Source organism: Oncorhynchus keta, chromosome 24 (genome assembly GCF_023373465.1).
Source record: "Oncorhynchus keta strain PuntledgeMale-10-30-2019 chromosome 24, Oket_V2, whole genome shotgun sequence".
NCBI lineage: Eukaryota > Metazoa > Chordata > Actinopteri > Salmoniformes > Salmonidae > Oncorhynchus > Oncorhynchus keta.
Genome location: NC_068444.1, coordinates 24238785 through 24252937, shown reverse-complemented (window position 1 = coordinate 24252937; position 14153 = coordinate 24238785). Strand labels below are relative to the sequence as shown.

The following is a 14153-nucleotide window of genomic DNA, read 5'->3' as shown; positions in this document are numbered from 1 at the left end:
ATCATGGTTTCCTTGTGTTTGATACGATTCCATTCACTTCATTCCAGTCATTATTATGAGTTGTCCTCCCCTCACCAGCCTCCTGTCATGTACACCATAATATTGGTGTGATATTGTGCAACTGATGACAACTGTTATTTCACCACTGGTTAACAAACTCTGGCTCTCTAATATCAGAGCACATTGTACACCTTTTAACAAATTGGATCTGTTGTATTGCATGTTGCACTATGTGAGTAAGTCATGTGTGTTAGCTATACGCATGATGCAGCAATCCATCCGTTTTTAAACCTCTATTCTCCCATACACACTATGCCTTTATTTTGGTTGAATTCCAGTCGACTCGGTTAGACATCTCCCTTTGGGACATGATCTAGTAAGATCATTTGGTGGATTTGACCTGATCAATATGGGTGTGACCATCTGAATTAGCAAAACTCGTGCAGCACACCATAATATGGTAACTGCCCTCTGGGCCACCATAATCACAACATTTTTTAACTGGTCGTTCAGTACAGTACCGTTTCTGTGTCTGTTGAATTCAACATTGCGTACCGTTCTGGCATACTGAAAGCAACCCTAATGGCTTGATGCCGAAATGTTTTAGTTTTTTCACCTTACATTATGAACTTTTCGGGCATCATTATGTCCCAATAAATCATCTCTATTTTTGCATTTAAACCCGTTTTGGATTTTTCCTAATTTCCGACAGTGTGCGGGTCTCCATCTCTCCCAGTATTCTTATATATTTTGAAACCTACTCACCTGTAACAGACACTATATGATATAAAGGTCCTTTAAAGAGTGCAGTGGGGCCCAATGCAGTCAGAAACGGGATTTTTCTGTTTTATAAAACATTATGACGCCTGCTCTTTCCATTACATACTGACCAGGTGAATCCAGGTGAAACCTATGATCCCTTATTGATGTCACTGGTAAATCCACTTCAATCGGTGTAGATGAAGGGGAAAAGACAGGTTAAAGAAAGATTTTTAAGCCTTGAAACAATTAAGACATGTACGTGTATGTGTGCCATTCAGAGGGTTAATGGGCAAGACCCTTAGTGCGGTAAAAACGAAACGTATGGAGGTGTGCTAGACAATCTATACTAAAAGGATCAGTTGTGTATTGTTTTTAAACATATGCATGCTTTTCTCCTACGACGAAACATCTGCGGTAGGATACACCCGTGAATCCTCTGCAGAGGCAACCAAGGAGAGGAGCAAACTCCTCTGTTCACCTATTAACAAAATGACACTCGTACATATGGCGACGAATGATCAGTTTCCGGGTCATGGAGGAGAGGAAGATGGAGTCGAGGAGAGCATTTACTTTTGCACAATTGAGAAAAGGCTTAAGTGTTCTACTTTCCCAACTAGCACCTCACCAACCAATAGAGATACAACCTTTAGAAAGTGACAAAATATTTTCCAATTTATGAACGCTCAAAACTTTGTTTCAAGCACCTTTTTGTTAGGTTTTTTATTGGTAAACTGAGCACATTGTGAAAAATGAACATCAGTCCATGGAAAGTGCCCATATCTCATGCACCAGATATATCCTTAAAGTGATCTGTGATTATTGTTCACATTTACTCCACAGTATGAAATGAATCCAGTGATCCAGCGACACCCTGAACACGACTGAACCTTTGAATGTGTTTAATTTGTTAAGTGTTTATGAGTTTTTAGTACACTATTGACACATCACATAATTCACAACCCTTTGGACAACCCTCCCGGTGTAGGATCATGAACGGTGCAGGAGTTGTCTTTCTTACAAAAAGGTTTATTTTGTCACTCGAGCAACAGGCATTGTTGTTTACATTCAGAACACTGGGGCTGAACATGCTGCGGAGTGAGGTAGGTGTTGGTGCTCTCAGATAGTCTTTTGCTCTGGAAGTTCGTGGGTTTCAGAAGTTGTTGTGTCCTCCTGGCTCTTATCTGCGACCTGTGTGCAGCCTTTGTCACTTGAATGCTTGTTGTCTTTCGCGCCATTGGGAGTGTTGGAGTAGGTTGCATCTATACTCTCGTAGGGCTCTGATGTCCACTGGGAGCAACATAGAAAAGATAGAAAATTCTTAATTCATTCAGAATTATTTAATTGCATTTATTTAATACAATCTGAAATCTGATGCATTGTACCAACTAAAAAGCTAATTTAGTTTAATTTGAATTTGACTTATTTAAAGGTTCTGACACGTCTGATAAGTGTCCTCAATCAACTGTTGACATTAAATGCTAACATAGGTAACCACAACATAGTTAAATGTTAATATAGTCTCTTGAATTAAGCTTAATAAATGCTACTAAATATGTAGCTTCTACCTGTGTGGCTCGGCTAGTGGACCGGCAGGAGGGTCCACCCATGGCGATGTTGACGCTGCTGGACGACTGCGTGTCCGTGGTGTTGCCCCCCTCGGCCGCCGACAAGCCGGAAATGACCAGACCACTGGAGAAGCTCCTCTTGCCGAACAGCAGGCTGAGGGTGGAGCTGGAGGAGGACACCTGGCTTGAACGGTGGTGGGCTGCAGCCTGGAGCTGGGAGCTCAGTTGGCCCCCAGCCGTGGAGAGCCGCGGCACCTGGGAGAAGATGGAGGCGATGGAGGTGTTGAAGGACAGCTGGCTATTGGAGAGGCGCTGCACCAGGCCGTTGGCAGAAGCTGACACCTGCTGGCTGTCCAGGATGGGCCCTGACTGGCTGGTGACTGGAGGCCGCTGGCTCTGGGGCTGCACTGAGCGGCTCCGGTACTCTCTCCTGGCTGGATGGATGCACATAAAGACAAGAAGGCACAGTCAGTGTCAGAACCTAACATGGCAGAACCATGAACATAGCTGTCACAACCTAACATTTCAGAACCCTGAACATAGATGTCAGAACCTAACATGGCAGAACCCTGAACATGGCTGTCTGAACCAAACATGGCAGAACCCTGAACATAGATGGCAGAACCTAACATGGCAGAACCATGAACATGGCTGTCAGAACCTAACATGGCAGAACCATGAACATGGCTGTTAGAACCTAACATGGCAGAACCCTGAACATAGCTGTCAGAACCTAACATGGCAGAACCCTGAACATAGCTGTCAGAACCTAACATGGCAGAACCCTGAACATAGCTGTCAGAACCTAACATGGCAGAACTATGAACATGGCTGTCAGAACCTAACATGGCAGAACCATGAACATGGCTGTCAGAACCTAACATGGCAGAACCCTGAACATAGCTGTGCAAGACTCATCAATGTACTCTACTTAGATGTGTAATGCTTTCATGTTAAGTAAACCAATATGTAAATTAGTAACTTGGGTGAACCATCCCTTTAAACGTATCATATATTGCATTTGTTGAGCATACGTGTGCATCTCCAGTAGAGAAAAGCTGGTGAACCAAACCTGCAGCGTGCTGCCTATTGGTGTGAGAGGTCCTGTTGGGCCTGGCCTGGTAAAGACTCAGGCTCTGGGAGGTGATGGAGTTTGGGTTGTGGCTCAGAGAAGAGGAGCCCCCTGCACAGTCCACATCCTCCATGTTCACACCACTGTTACAACTGGTCAGGTTATCCTTCCGCACCCTGCAACACAACACAACACACACACAGTAGCCCTATGTTACCTTTATATGCCGTCCCTCAGCTCTATTAAAATGTTGTTTAACTCAAGGGCAATGAATCTGGATTGATAATGTCAATCGAAAGCATGGACCTATAAAAAGCTTACATAGTGCAGCTGTGCCTCCACCCAATAAACACTCTAAACATAAAAGTTCCATTAGCCTAACAGAAGATGCTAATGGTCAGTTAGTTATTTCAATCTCTCTGGATGCAGCCAAACATGTCGCGGCACTTTAGCCCTATAGGGTTTGGAAAGAGTGGTGCTGTTACAGCAGAAACATCCCTGATTGGATTCCATCCATAGGGGAGCAGAGCTCTAGCAAACTGGCTGATAAAGGGTACCCTTCTGTTTCCCCTTCGCAGCCAGCACTCACCGCAGCCACTTGGAGAAGAGCCAGGTCCTGATGCTGTCCAGGCTGAGAGGTCCGCCCCAGATGCTCCTCAGCTGCTTGTGGGTGCCCATGTAGGAGGTGGTGAGGGGGGACACGTACATGGGGTAGCCCAGTGGCTGGTCGCACGACGAGTTGATCATGTTTCGCAGGGCCTGCTTGGAGTTCTGGATGCTGCCTCGCTCTGGGTTGCGGTTGCGCAAGAACACCAGCTCCTGCTGCTGGCCGGCCCACAGGCCCCTTACACACTCCTTATTGATCTAGAAGAGAGGAGAGGATGAAGAGGGTAGTATTACTGACATCTGAATACACATGACAGTCCAAATCCATACTTCTTTGATTTAAATCACCATTTTAATCAACTATGATACTATGATTAAATCATGACTTCAATCTACTGGCGATGGCAGAGAGAGGGATCAGGGTAGTACTATTGACACCTGAAAACACATCACACACCTTGTCCAATTCCACATTTCTTTACTCTGATTAAATCACAATTTTAATCAATTGGATATGGCAGATCCATTTGGATAAAGTTTCTTTACTTCATTAACCAAACCAACAATTCGTCTACCCCACACTGCTCACTCTAAACTCTATTAATATACAGTGCCTTATGAAAATATTCACAGCACCTTTTCTATATTTTTCAGACTGAATTTAAAATGGATTAAATTGAGGTTTTTGTCACTGGCCTACACACAACACCCCCCAAAAAGCTGAAATGTCTTAGGTTAATAAGTATTCAACCCCTTTGTTATGGCAAGACTCAATATGTTCAGGAGAAAGCATTTGCCTAACAAGTTACATAATAAGTTGCATGGACTCACTCTGTGTTCAATAATAGTTTAACATGATCTCTGTACCCAACTTATACAATTATCTGTAAGGTCCCTCAGTCGAGCAGTACATTTCAAATACAGATTCTACCACAAAGACCAGGGAGGTTTTTAAGGGCACTTACTGGTAGATGGGTAATAATAGACATTTAATATCCCTTTGAGCATGTTGAAGTTATTAATTACACTTTGGATGGTGTATCAATACACCCAGTAACAACAAAGGTTTCACCATGAGGCCAATGGTGACTTTAAAACAGAGTTGAATGGCTGTAATAGGAGAACACTGAAGATGGATCAACAACATTGTAGTTACATCCACAATACTAACCTAATTGATAGAGTGAAAAGAAGGAAAGCCTGTACAAAATACACAAATTCCAAAACATGCATCCTGTTTGCAACAAGGCACTAAAGTAATACTGCAAAAAATTTGGCAAAGCAATTTCCTTTTGTCTTGAATACAAAGGGTTATGTTTTTGCCAAATCCAATACAACACATTACTGAGTACCACTTTCCATATTTTCAAGCATAGTGGTAGCTGCATCATGTTATGTGTATGCTTGAAATCATTAAGGACTGAGGAGTTTCAGGATTAAAAAGCTTTCCACCAGACACTGGGAGATTAATTCACCTTTCAGCAGGACAATAACCAAAAACACAAGGCCAAATCTACACTGGAGTTGCTTACCAAGAAGAGTGAATGTTCCTGAGAAGCTGAGTTATAGTTTTGACTTAATCTGCTTGAAAGTCTATGTCAAGACCTGAAAATGGTTGTCTAGCAATGATTATCAACCAATCAACCAGGTGTGGAAAGCTATTAGAGCCATACCCAGAAAGGCTCACAGGTGTATTTGCTGTCAAAGGTGATTCTAACATTGACTCAGGGGGTTGAATACTTATCTAATCAAGATATAGTATTTTTTTCTTCATATTTTTTTTCAAATATATTTTTTAATACATATTTTATAATTTTTCTTCCACTTTGACATTAGAGTATTTTGGGTAGATTGTTGACAAGAAATTACAATAAAATACATTTGAATCCCACTTTGTAACACCATAAAATGTGGAAAAAGTCAAGGGGTGTGAATACTTTTTGAAGGCACATCAGTGTAACTTCATCTCATGTTCCAGACAGCTTCACACAGCTTGAATAGACAGCAATGCTGAATAATTCCAGTTTGAACTATAATACCATAGGCATTTCTATAGATCTGAAAGGACTGGATAGATGTAAGCAATATCGTAATAGCTTCATCTTGCCTATTGGTTGGTAGAAAAACTGCCATATTGCTTACTTTATACACTCCTCACTGATCTACAGAAGTGGCTACAGAATAGGGGCTTGGAATTCATCATGTGTTCAGCACAACTGTTCATTCCAATCTGGGGTGAAGTTTTTTAACCATTGGTGGGGAAAATGCAAAACTGACCCAAGATCAGTGTCTAGGGGCATCTACACCCTACACCATTCATCCCACACCCACCTTAATGACCTTGAAGCTGAGGTGGCGTTTGTAGAGCATGATGATCTTGTACTCGTCCGTTCCGTCATCCACCATGTGTCTCAGTGTGAGAAGAGTGTCCCGGCTGGACAGAACCGCCTTCCTCCAGGCTGGGTCGCTTTCATGGCAGATCACCAGACTGGTCTTGTAGTTACTAATGGCCTCGTACAAGATGGCTGGCTCCTCGGTCTCCTCCAGACATGTGAAGTGGTCCTGAGAACAACCAAGGAACAGAGAAAGTAAGTTGAACCGCCATAAGTAAAAGCTTTATTTCAGGGATTTACTGAACCACTTAAAGGACAGGATTCAATTAACAGAGCATTGTCGAAAACTTTTATAGCGCAATTTGCACTGGAGCCGACATCCGCCGCTTTTACCCGTGAATTGCTCCTTTTAAAGGCAATTTCTCTTAACATTTGCGGGAATCACATTCACAATAAACGCTGCAGATGTCAGCTCAAGGGTAAATAACCTTTAAAAGCAAAGTGCAGTCAGTGCACTTATCGACAATGCGCCTTTGATTGCATCCTGGCCTAAATAAATCAATCTTTGCAGCTCTACTGTAAAGTGCCTTCAGAAAGTATTCACAACCCTAGACTTTTTTCACATTTTGTTGTGTTACAAAGTGGGATAGAAATGGATTTAATGTTTTTGTCAAAAATCTACACAAAATATTATATAATGTTAAAGTGGAAGAAAATTCAAACATTTGTATAAAAAAATATATATATGAAAAATGAATTAGATATATAAGTATTCAACCCCCTGAGTCAATAGAGTGGCGCAGTGGTCTAAGACACTGCATCTCAATGCAAGAGGCATCCATTTATTTACCTTTATTTAACTAGGCAAATCAGTTAAGAACAAATTCTTATTTTCAATGACGGCCTAGGAACAGTGGGTTAACTGCCTGTTCAGGGGCAGAACGACAGATTTGTACCTTGTCAGCTCGGGGGTTTGAACTTGCAACCTTCCAACGCTCTAACCACTAGGCTACCCTGCCGCCCCGGCATGCAGTACCTGGTTTCGAATCCAGGCTGCATCACATCTGCCCGTGATTGGGAGTCCCATAGGGCAGCGCACAATTGGCCCAGCGTCGTCCGGGGTAGGCCGTCATTGTAAATAAGAATTTGTTCTTTACTGACTTGCCTGGTTATATATATATATATTTTAATAGACGTTAGAATCACCTTTGGCAGTGATTACAGCTGCGAGTAAGTCTCTAAGAGCTTTCCACACATGGATTGTGTAACATTTGCCCATTATTATTTTAGAAATTCTTCAATCTTTGTCATATTGGTTGTTGATCATTGCTAGACAACCATGTTCAGGTCTTAGATTTTCAAGTAGATTTAAGTAAAAACTAACTCGGTAACATTTACTGTCTTCTTGGAAAGAAACTCCAGTGTAGATTTGGTGCTTAGCGCCATTCCGTCTTTTTTATCCTGAAAAACTCCCCAGTCCTTAACGATTACCAGAATACCCATAACATGATGCAGCCACACTATGCTTGAAAAAAAGGTACTCAGTAATACTGTATGTTGTACTAGATTTGCCAAAAACATAACAGTTTGTATTTAGGACAAACAGGATGCATGTTTTGGAATATTTTTATTCTGTACAGGCTTCCTTTTTTACATTTGGGTTAGTATTGTGGAGTAACTACAATGTTGTTGATCAATCCTCAGTGTTCTCCTATCGCAGCCATTAAACTCATCATGAAATCCCTGAGCGGTTTCCTTCCTCTCTGGCAACTGAGTTAGGGAGGACGCCTGTATCTTTGTAGTGACTGGGTGTATTGATTCACCATCCAAAGTGTAATTAATAACTTCACCATGCTCAAAGGGATATATAAATATATATTTTTTAATAATCTACAAATAGATACCCTTCTTTGCGAGGCATTGGAAAATCTCTTTGGTCTTTGTGGTTGAATCTGTGTTTGAAATTCACTGCTCAACTGAGGGACCTTACAGACCATTGTATGTCATTGTATTGTCATTAAAAAATCATGTTTAACACTATTAGTGCACACAATCCATGCAACTTATGTGACTTGCTAAGCACATTTTTACTCCTGAACATATTTAGGCTTGCCATAACAAAGGAGTTGAATACTTATTGACTCGAGACATTTACGCTTTTCATTTTTAATTAATTTGTAGACATTTGTAAACACATAATTCCATGTTGACATTATGGGGTATTATGTGTAGGCCATTTAATCCATTTTAAATTCAGTGTAACTCAACATTTTGAAAAAGTAAATGTGAATACTTTCTGAAGGCACTGTACAGCAAGATACCATGGTTAATAGATACATGTACAGTCCACTGAGAATACACAGGAAGAGTTTAAGGTTAAATGTACAGTCACCTACATATTCTACTTCAATAAGGGAACAAGAGAGCAAATGTTATTGTCTTCAAGATAGGCTATTGTGAATACCTGATGGAGCTTGAGACTCATCCTCACACCTGGGGCCACCACTTTCTGCAGCAGATCCATATCCGTGAACACCCACTCATCTTTAGTGGCGATACGGAAGTCTCCTTTGAACAGAGTGTTGAACCCATACAAGAAGGACTCCAAACTGAGTTAGAGAGACAGAGAAAGGGAGCATTGTCTTTTTTAATCACATTACAGCAAACACATCACAACAAACAGAGGGTTAGAGTTTAAAGAGACTTGCGTACCACTGTGATACTACAGTGTATTTGTACAGTTGAAGTTGGAAGTTTACATACACTTAGGTTGGAGTCATTAAAACTCGTTTTTCAACAACTCTACAATTTTCATGTTAACAAACTATAGTTTTGTGCATGACACAAGTCATTTTTCCAACAATTGTTTACAGACAGATTATTTCACTTATAATTCACTGTATCACAATTCCAGTGAGTCAGAAGCTTACGTATGCTAAGTTGACTTTGCCTTTAAACAGCTTGGAAAATTCCAGAAAATGATGTCATGGCTTTAGAAGCTTCTGATAGGCTAATTGACATCATTTGAGTCAATTGGAGGTGTACCTGTGGATGTATTTCAAGGCCTACCTTCAAACTCAGTGCCTCTTTGCTTGACATCATGGGAAAATCAAAAGAAATCAGCCAAGACCTCAGAAAAATAATTGTAGGCCTCTACAAGTCTGGTTCATCCTTGGGAGCAATTTCCAAATGCCTGAAGGTACCACGTTCATCTGTACAAACAATAGTACGCAAGTATAAACACCATGGGATCACTCAGGAAGGAGATGCGTTCTGTCTCCTAGAGATGAACTTACTTTGGTGCGAAAAGTGCAAATCAATCCCAGAACAACAGCTAAGAACCTTGTGAAGACGCTGGAGAAAACGGGTACAAAAGTATCTATATCAAGGTTTTGGGGTGGCCATTACAAAGCTCTGACCTCAGTCCTATAGAAAATTTGTGGGCAGAACTGAAAAAGCGTGGGCGAGCAAGAAGGCCTACAAACCTGACTCGGTTACATCAGCTCTGTCAGGAGGAATGGGCCAAAATTCACCCAACTGATTGTGGAAGGCTACCCAAAACGTTTGACCCAAGTTAAACAATTTAAAGGCAATGCTACCAAATACTAATTGAGTGTATGTAAACTTCTGACCCACTGGGAATTTGATGAAAAAAATAAAAGCTGAAATAAATCATTCCCTCTTCTATTATTCTGACATTTCACATTCTTAAAATAAAGTGGTGATCCTAACTGACCTAAGACAGGGAATTTTTACAAGGATGAAATTTCAAGAATTGTGAAAAACTGAGTTTATATGTATTTGACAAAGGTGTATGTAAACTTCTGGCTTCAACTGTATCAGTTTCTATCTTCCTGGGGTCCAAACATTAAGGCTCTTACATCACACATAAAACAAAAGATAAAACAATACATCATATAACATTAATACACCACTACATATCTACAACACAAAATGTATAAAACCCCCAGACAACAACATTACAATGTACATGTGTAGGGTGCGTGTGTGTGCGTATGCGTGTGTCTGTACCTGTGTGTGTGTATGTCTTCACAGTCCCCGCTGTTCCATAACGTGTATTTGTATCAGTTTTTTAAATCTGATTCTATTACTTGCATCAGTTACCTGATGTGGAATATACTAGTTCCATGTAGTCATGGCTCTATGTAGTACTGTGCACCTCCCATAGTCTGTTCTGGACTTGGGGACTGTGAAGAGACCTCTGGTGGCATGTCTTGTGGGGTATGCATGGGTGTCCGAGCTGGGTGCTAGTAGTTTAAACAGACATCTCGGTGCATTCAGCATGTCAATACTTCTTACAAAAACAAGTAGCGATGAAGTCAATCTCTTCTCCACTTTAATGTTAGCTCTCCGTGTACATTTAAGCGCCAGCCGTGCTGCCCTGTTCTGAGCCAATTGTAATTTACCGAGGTCCCTCTTTGTGGCACCTGACCACACGAGAGCCATAGCTGCCCCCTTTTGGAATCTCAATGGAACTACAGCTTAGTGTAGATGTGTTTTTACCGTCCATGCCTGGAGGGTAATAAATCCCATATTTAACATGAAAGGAATGAATATTTGACAGTTATGGAAGGTTTACCTGTTGGACATGTTGTGAGATGCAGTCCCCAAGGATCTCCTGCCCAGCACAGACAAGGCATAGCACAGAGTGACCAGAGGGGAGTCCTCGTCACAGTCCACAGGCTGGCAAAGCACAAAGGTCAAAGGTTCTCATTGTTCACATCCACTGAAATGACCAGCAGCAAGGAAACCAAACTGTACAACATGGGGTCATACTGCATGTCATGATAAGGCCCTGAAGTTTTTCTTGACCACATGACCTGATCAGGAAAAATGATCTAGACTATGGCCTGGATTTTTTCCTGACTACATGCATGATTGTACTGTTCATTGCAATCTCACATCTCTACTTACCTCCTCCATTTTGTTGGCACAGTACTGGATCCACTCCAGATAGACGTTGCAGAAGCTGGCCCTGGTGACGCCCTGGAGGCAGTGGACGTAGTCCTCGTCTATCTTAACGCTGAACACGGCTGGGTCTCTCTCTATGTGGTGCCACTTGGTGTAGGACACCAGAGCCTCCGTGATAGAGGAATCCTTGATCCACGTCTGTAGCTTCAGGGAGTGGATCAGGTAGTAGATTATGCTCTAGAGGTGAAACAAGAGGGAATAATAACAGAAGATTGATGATTTTATGGTCTACTCCCTTTTGCCTGCATAAGATCAAGCTCAGACTTACTATGTGATGAAATGTATTTAACTGCTTATTAAATAAAACCGGTAATGAATTACAAAGATGCTGAAAGTAAAAAATAAAAAAAATAATATAATTGAGCAATAAGGCCTGAGGGGGAGTGGCATATAGTCAATAACCCACAGCTAAGGGCTGTTCATATCCACGACGCAACACAGGCCATTAGCCATGGTATATTGGCGATATACCACAAACCCCTGAGGTGCCTTATTGCTATTATAAACTGGTTACCAACCTAATTAGAACTGTAAACAAGTCATTTGTGTCATACCCGTGGTATACGTTGTGACATACTACGGCTTTCAGCCAATCAACATTCAGGGCTCAAACCACCCTGTTTAAAATACTGCTTAGATCATAGGTTAAATTCAAATTCAAAAACCGTTATTGTCTGTTACATTTCCATAAGAAGTAAAAAGTAAAAACCTTCAGATAGTAGGTGATGAGCAGTTTGCGCAGGTCGTACACCTGCAGCATGGTGGCAGCATTGTTCTCGCTGATGCTGTAGCCCTCCAGCAGGTACTTGGTGGTGGTGACCTCCCAGGCCAGCCATCGCAGGTTAAAGGCCGCGTTGCAGGACAGAACGTGGGGCAGGTGGCCCGGCTCACAGCAGCAACAGGCATCATCCTCCTCCACCCCCTCAGTGATGGCCTCTACCTCCCTCTGCTGGCAGTATGTACCTGGGGAGGAAGAGAAGGAGCACAGACCATCATGTTCATGGTGATTTTAAATCTGTGGTCGAGATGTAAGGTTTAGGATTATTAGAAAACAATTTCAGATCAAATTTGAATAACTTCAGAATTAAATGAACCTCCATATCAAACATGTAACATTCAACACAGTCAATATATTTCCCATATCAGTAGAGTGTGATCAGAGAAACAGAGTATCTATGTGTATATAGTTCTGGGTGTGGTATAGTGCTCCTCACTGTGTTGCTGTATATTAGTCAGTATCTGACCTCTGAACTCCAGGCCTCGGAGCTGGAAGGTGACCAGGCCATTGCCGATCTCGATGAGGTGAACAAAGGCGTTGAGGTAGTCAGAGGCCAGGATGAAGCAGTCTCCAGAGCTGTAGTTTCCCCAGCGGCCCAGCATCAGGTCACCACACAGAGAGTGCTGCAGAGAGCGCGTCAGATACTCATAGAAGATGGAGTTCAGGTTGTTGTCGTCGCATCCTGGGGGAATAAAGGCTTATGTAAAATACACTGATTGACATGACCAACAAACCATAACCAATTAACCATGAGAAGATCCTTGTAGAGTTGAGAAGTTCTAATTCAGATTATTATTTTAACGTTAATTAGGGGGGAAAAAAACATGCTGATGTTTATTCAATATACTCAATAGGTTACCTGTCTCTTTATCAACCTGAGATACCAGTCTGCTATTAGAGTTGTCAATGCGTTTGGTGCTGCAAAATGGTACAAAACCATAGATTAGGGAGACAGTACATTCATTGAAATAAGATAAACATGGTCTAATTCTGGTTTATTTTTAGGACCTTTTCTGTGTGTTAAATGAATTACATGTATCCTCATCAATAACTCAGTGACTGGAGTAATGTTAGAGACGGAAAAGGAAGCGAGACATCTCACTCAATCCTTTTTTCTGGTTCATATACAGTCAATGAACGAAGCAGACCAGACCCAGTTGCTATCGCAATGGGAGAGACATCCCTTAAGCAGACCGGAACTGTGACCATTCTTTTCAGTGGTAAACGTCCTGAGTAAGACTTATTTTATCCATCCTCTTTAGTGGTCTCTATACTCTGTTTGTATACCCCTAGACTAGAGCACTTAGCTCAGGGTCCTTGCTATCCAGAATCCTTGGGACGTCCCTACCCCCTTGAAGTTTACATTTTAAATGGTTACGGTAAGGGTTAAGGTTAAGGTTAGGGTAAGTGTAGTGGTTAAGGTTTAGGGTAAAAGGATCCCAAGGATCCAGGATAGCACTAAAACCTGGCTCAGTCAGCTGAGTGCATGACATCACCTCTGAGAAAGAAATGTCCCTATATGGACGTCAACAGGGGCTCTAGGAGGCCATATAATTCACCACTTGCATATTTTCTGAGCACATTAATACAAACAGATGAAACAGAGGTGAGTGACTAACAATGAACTTTAACCAGATTAAAAATTATTGACAGTGACCTAACTCAATGGTTTGATCATAGACTCAAATTGAGTCGGACGTCCCTTGTCCCCTTCTTTATTCATAATGGACTTTCCCATGCCCCATCTCTAAGGCTGAATGCCCTGGGGTGCGGCCGACACACCGTGGTGCTTTAAGGGGTGCATGCATATTTCATGGTGCTTTATCTCATGCTGCGGTCGGTGAAAAGCCATTACTTGTAGTTCCTCTCCCAGAACTTGACGGGCCGTGGGTAGGAGGTGACGAAGATGGCACTGCCCAGGAAGGGGCTGAGAGGGGTGTAGAACAGAGTCGTCACAAACGTTTGCAGCAGCAACATGGCTGAATCTGAGCTGCATCATGAAGGAGAACCTCCACAATAACGGAAAATCCACCAGGTATCAATTC

General features: G+C 41.9%; 1 protein-coding gene across 5 annotated transcripts in view; it reads right to left on the bottom strand.

Moving 5' to 3' along the window:
- Positions 1–1767: 1767 nt before the first annotated feature.
- Positions 1768–14153, bottom strand: part of pcnx2 (pecanex 2) — a 28647-nt gene continuing 16261 nt past the window's right edge. For 3 of the 5 annotated variants that reach the window (XM_035801154.2, XM_035801156.2, XM_035801158.2), the window contains exons 24-35: positions 13964–14093; positions 12968–13026; positions 12575–12790; positions 12040–12293; positions 11274–11507; positions 10939–11042; positions 8803–8947; positions 6337–6567; positions 3989–4263; positions 3400–3575; positions 2328–2761; positions 1768–2049 (exon numbers count right to left, since the gene is read on the bottom strand). In XM_035801154.2, coding sequence (XP_035657047.1) covers positions 1879–2049; positions 2328–2761; positions 3400–3575; positions 3989–4263; positions 6337–6567; positions 8803–8947; positions 10939–11042; positions 11274–11507; positions 12040–12293; positions 12575–12790; positions 12968–13026; positions 13964–14093 — 2429 coding nt within the window. In that variant the 3' untranslated portion in view covers positions 1768–1878. The remainder of the gene's footprint in view (positions 2050–2327; positions 2762–3399; positions 3576–3988; positions 4264–6336; positions 6568–8802; positions 8948–10938; positions 11043–11273; positions 11508–12039; positions 12294–12574; positions 12791–12967; positions 13027–13963; positions 14094–14153) is intronic. The other 2 variants (XM_035801155.2, XM_035801159.2) reach the window with 2 other exon arrangements.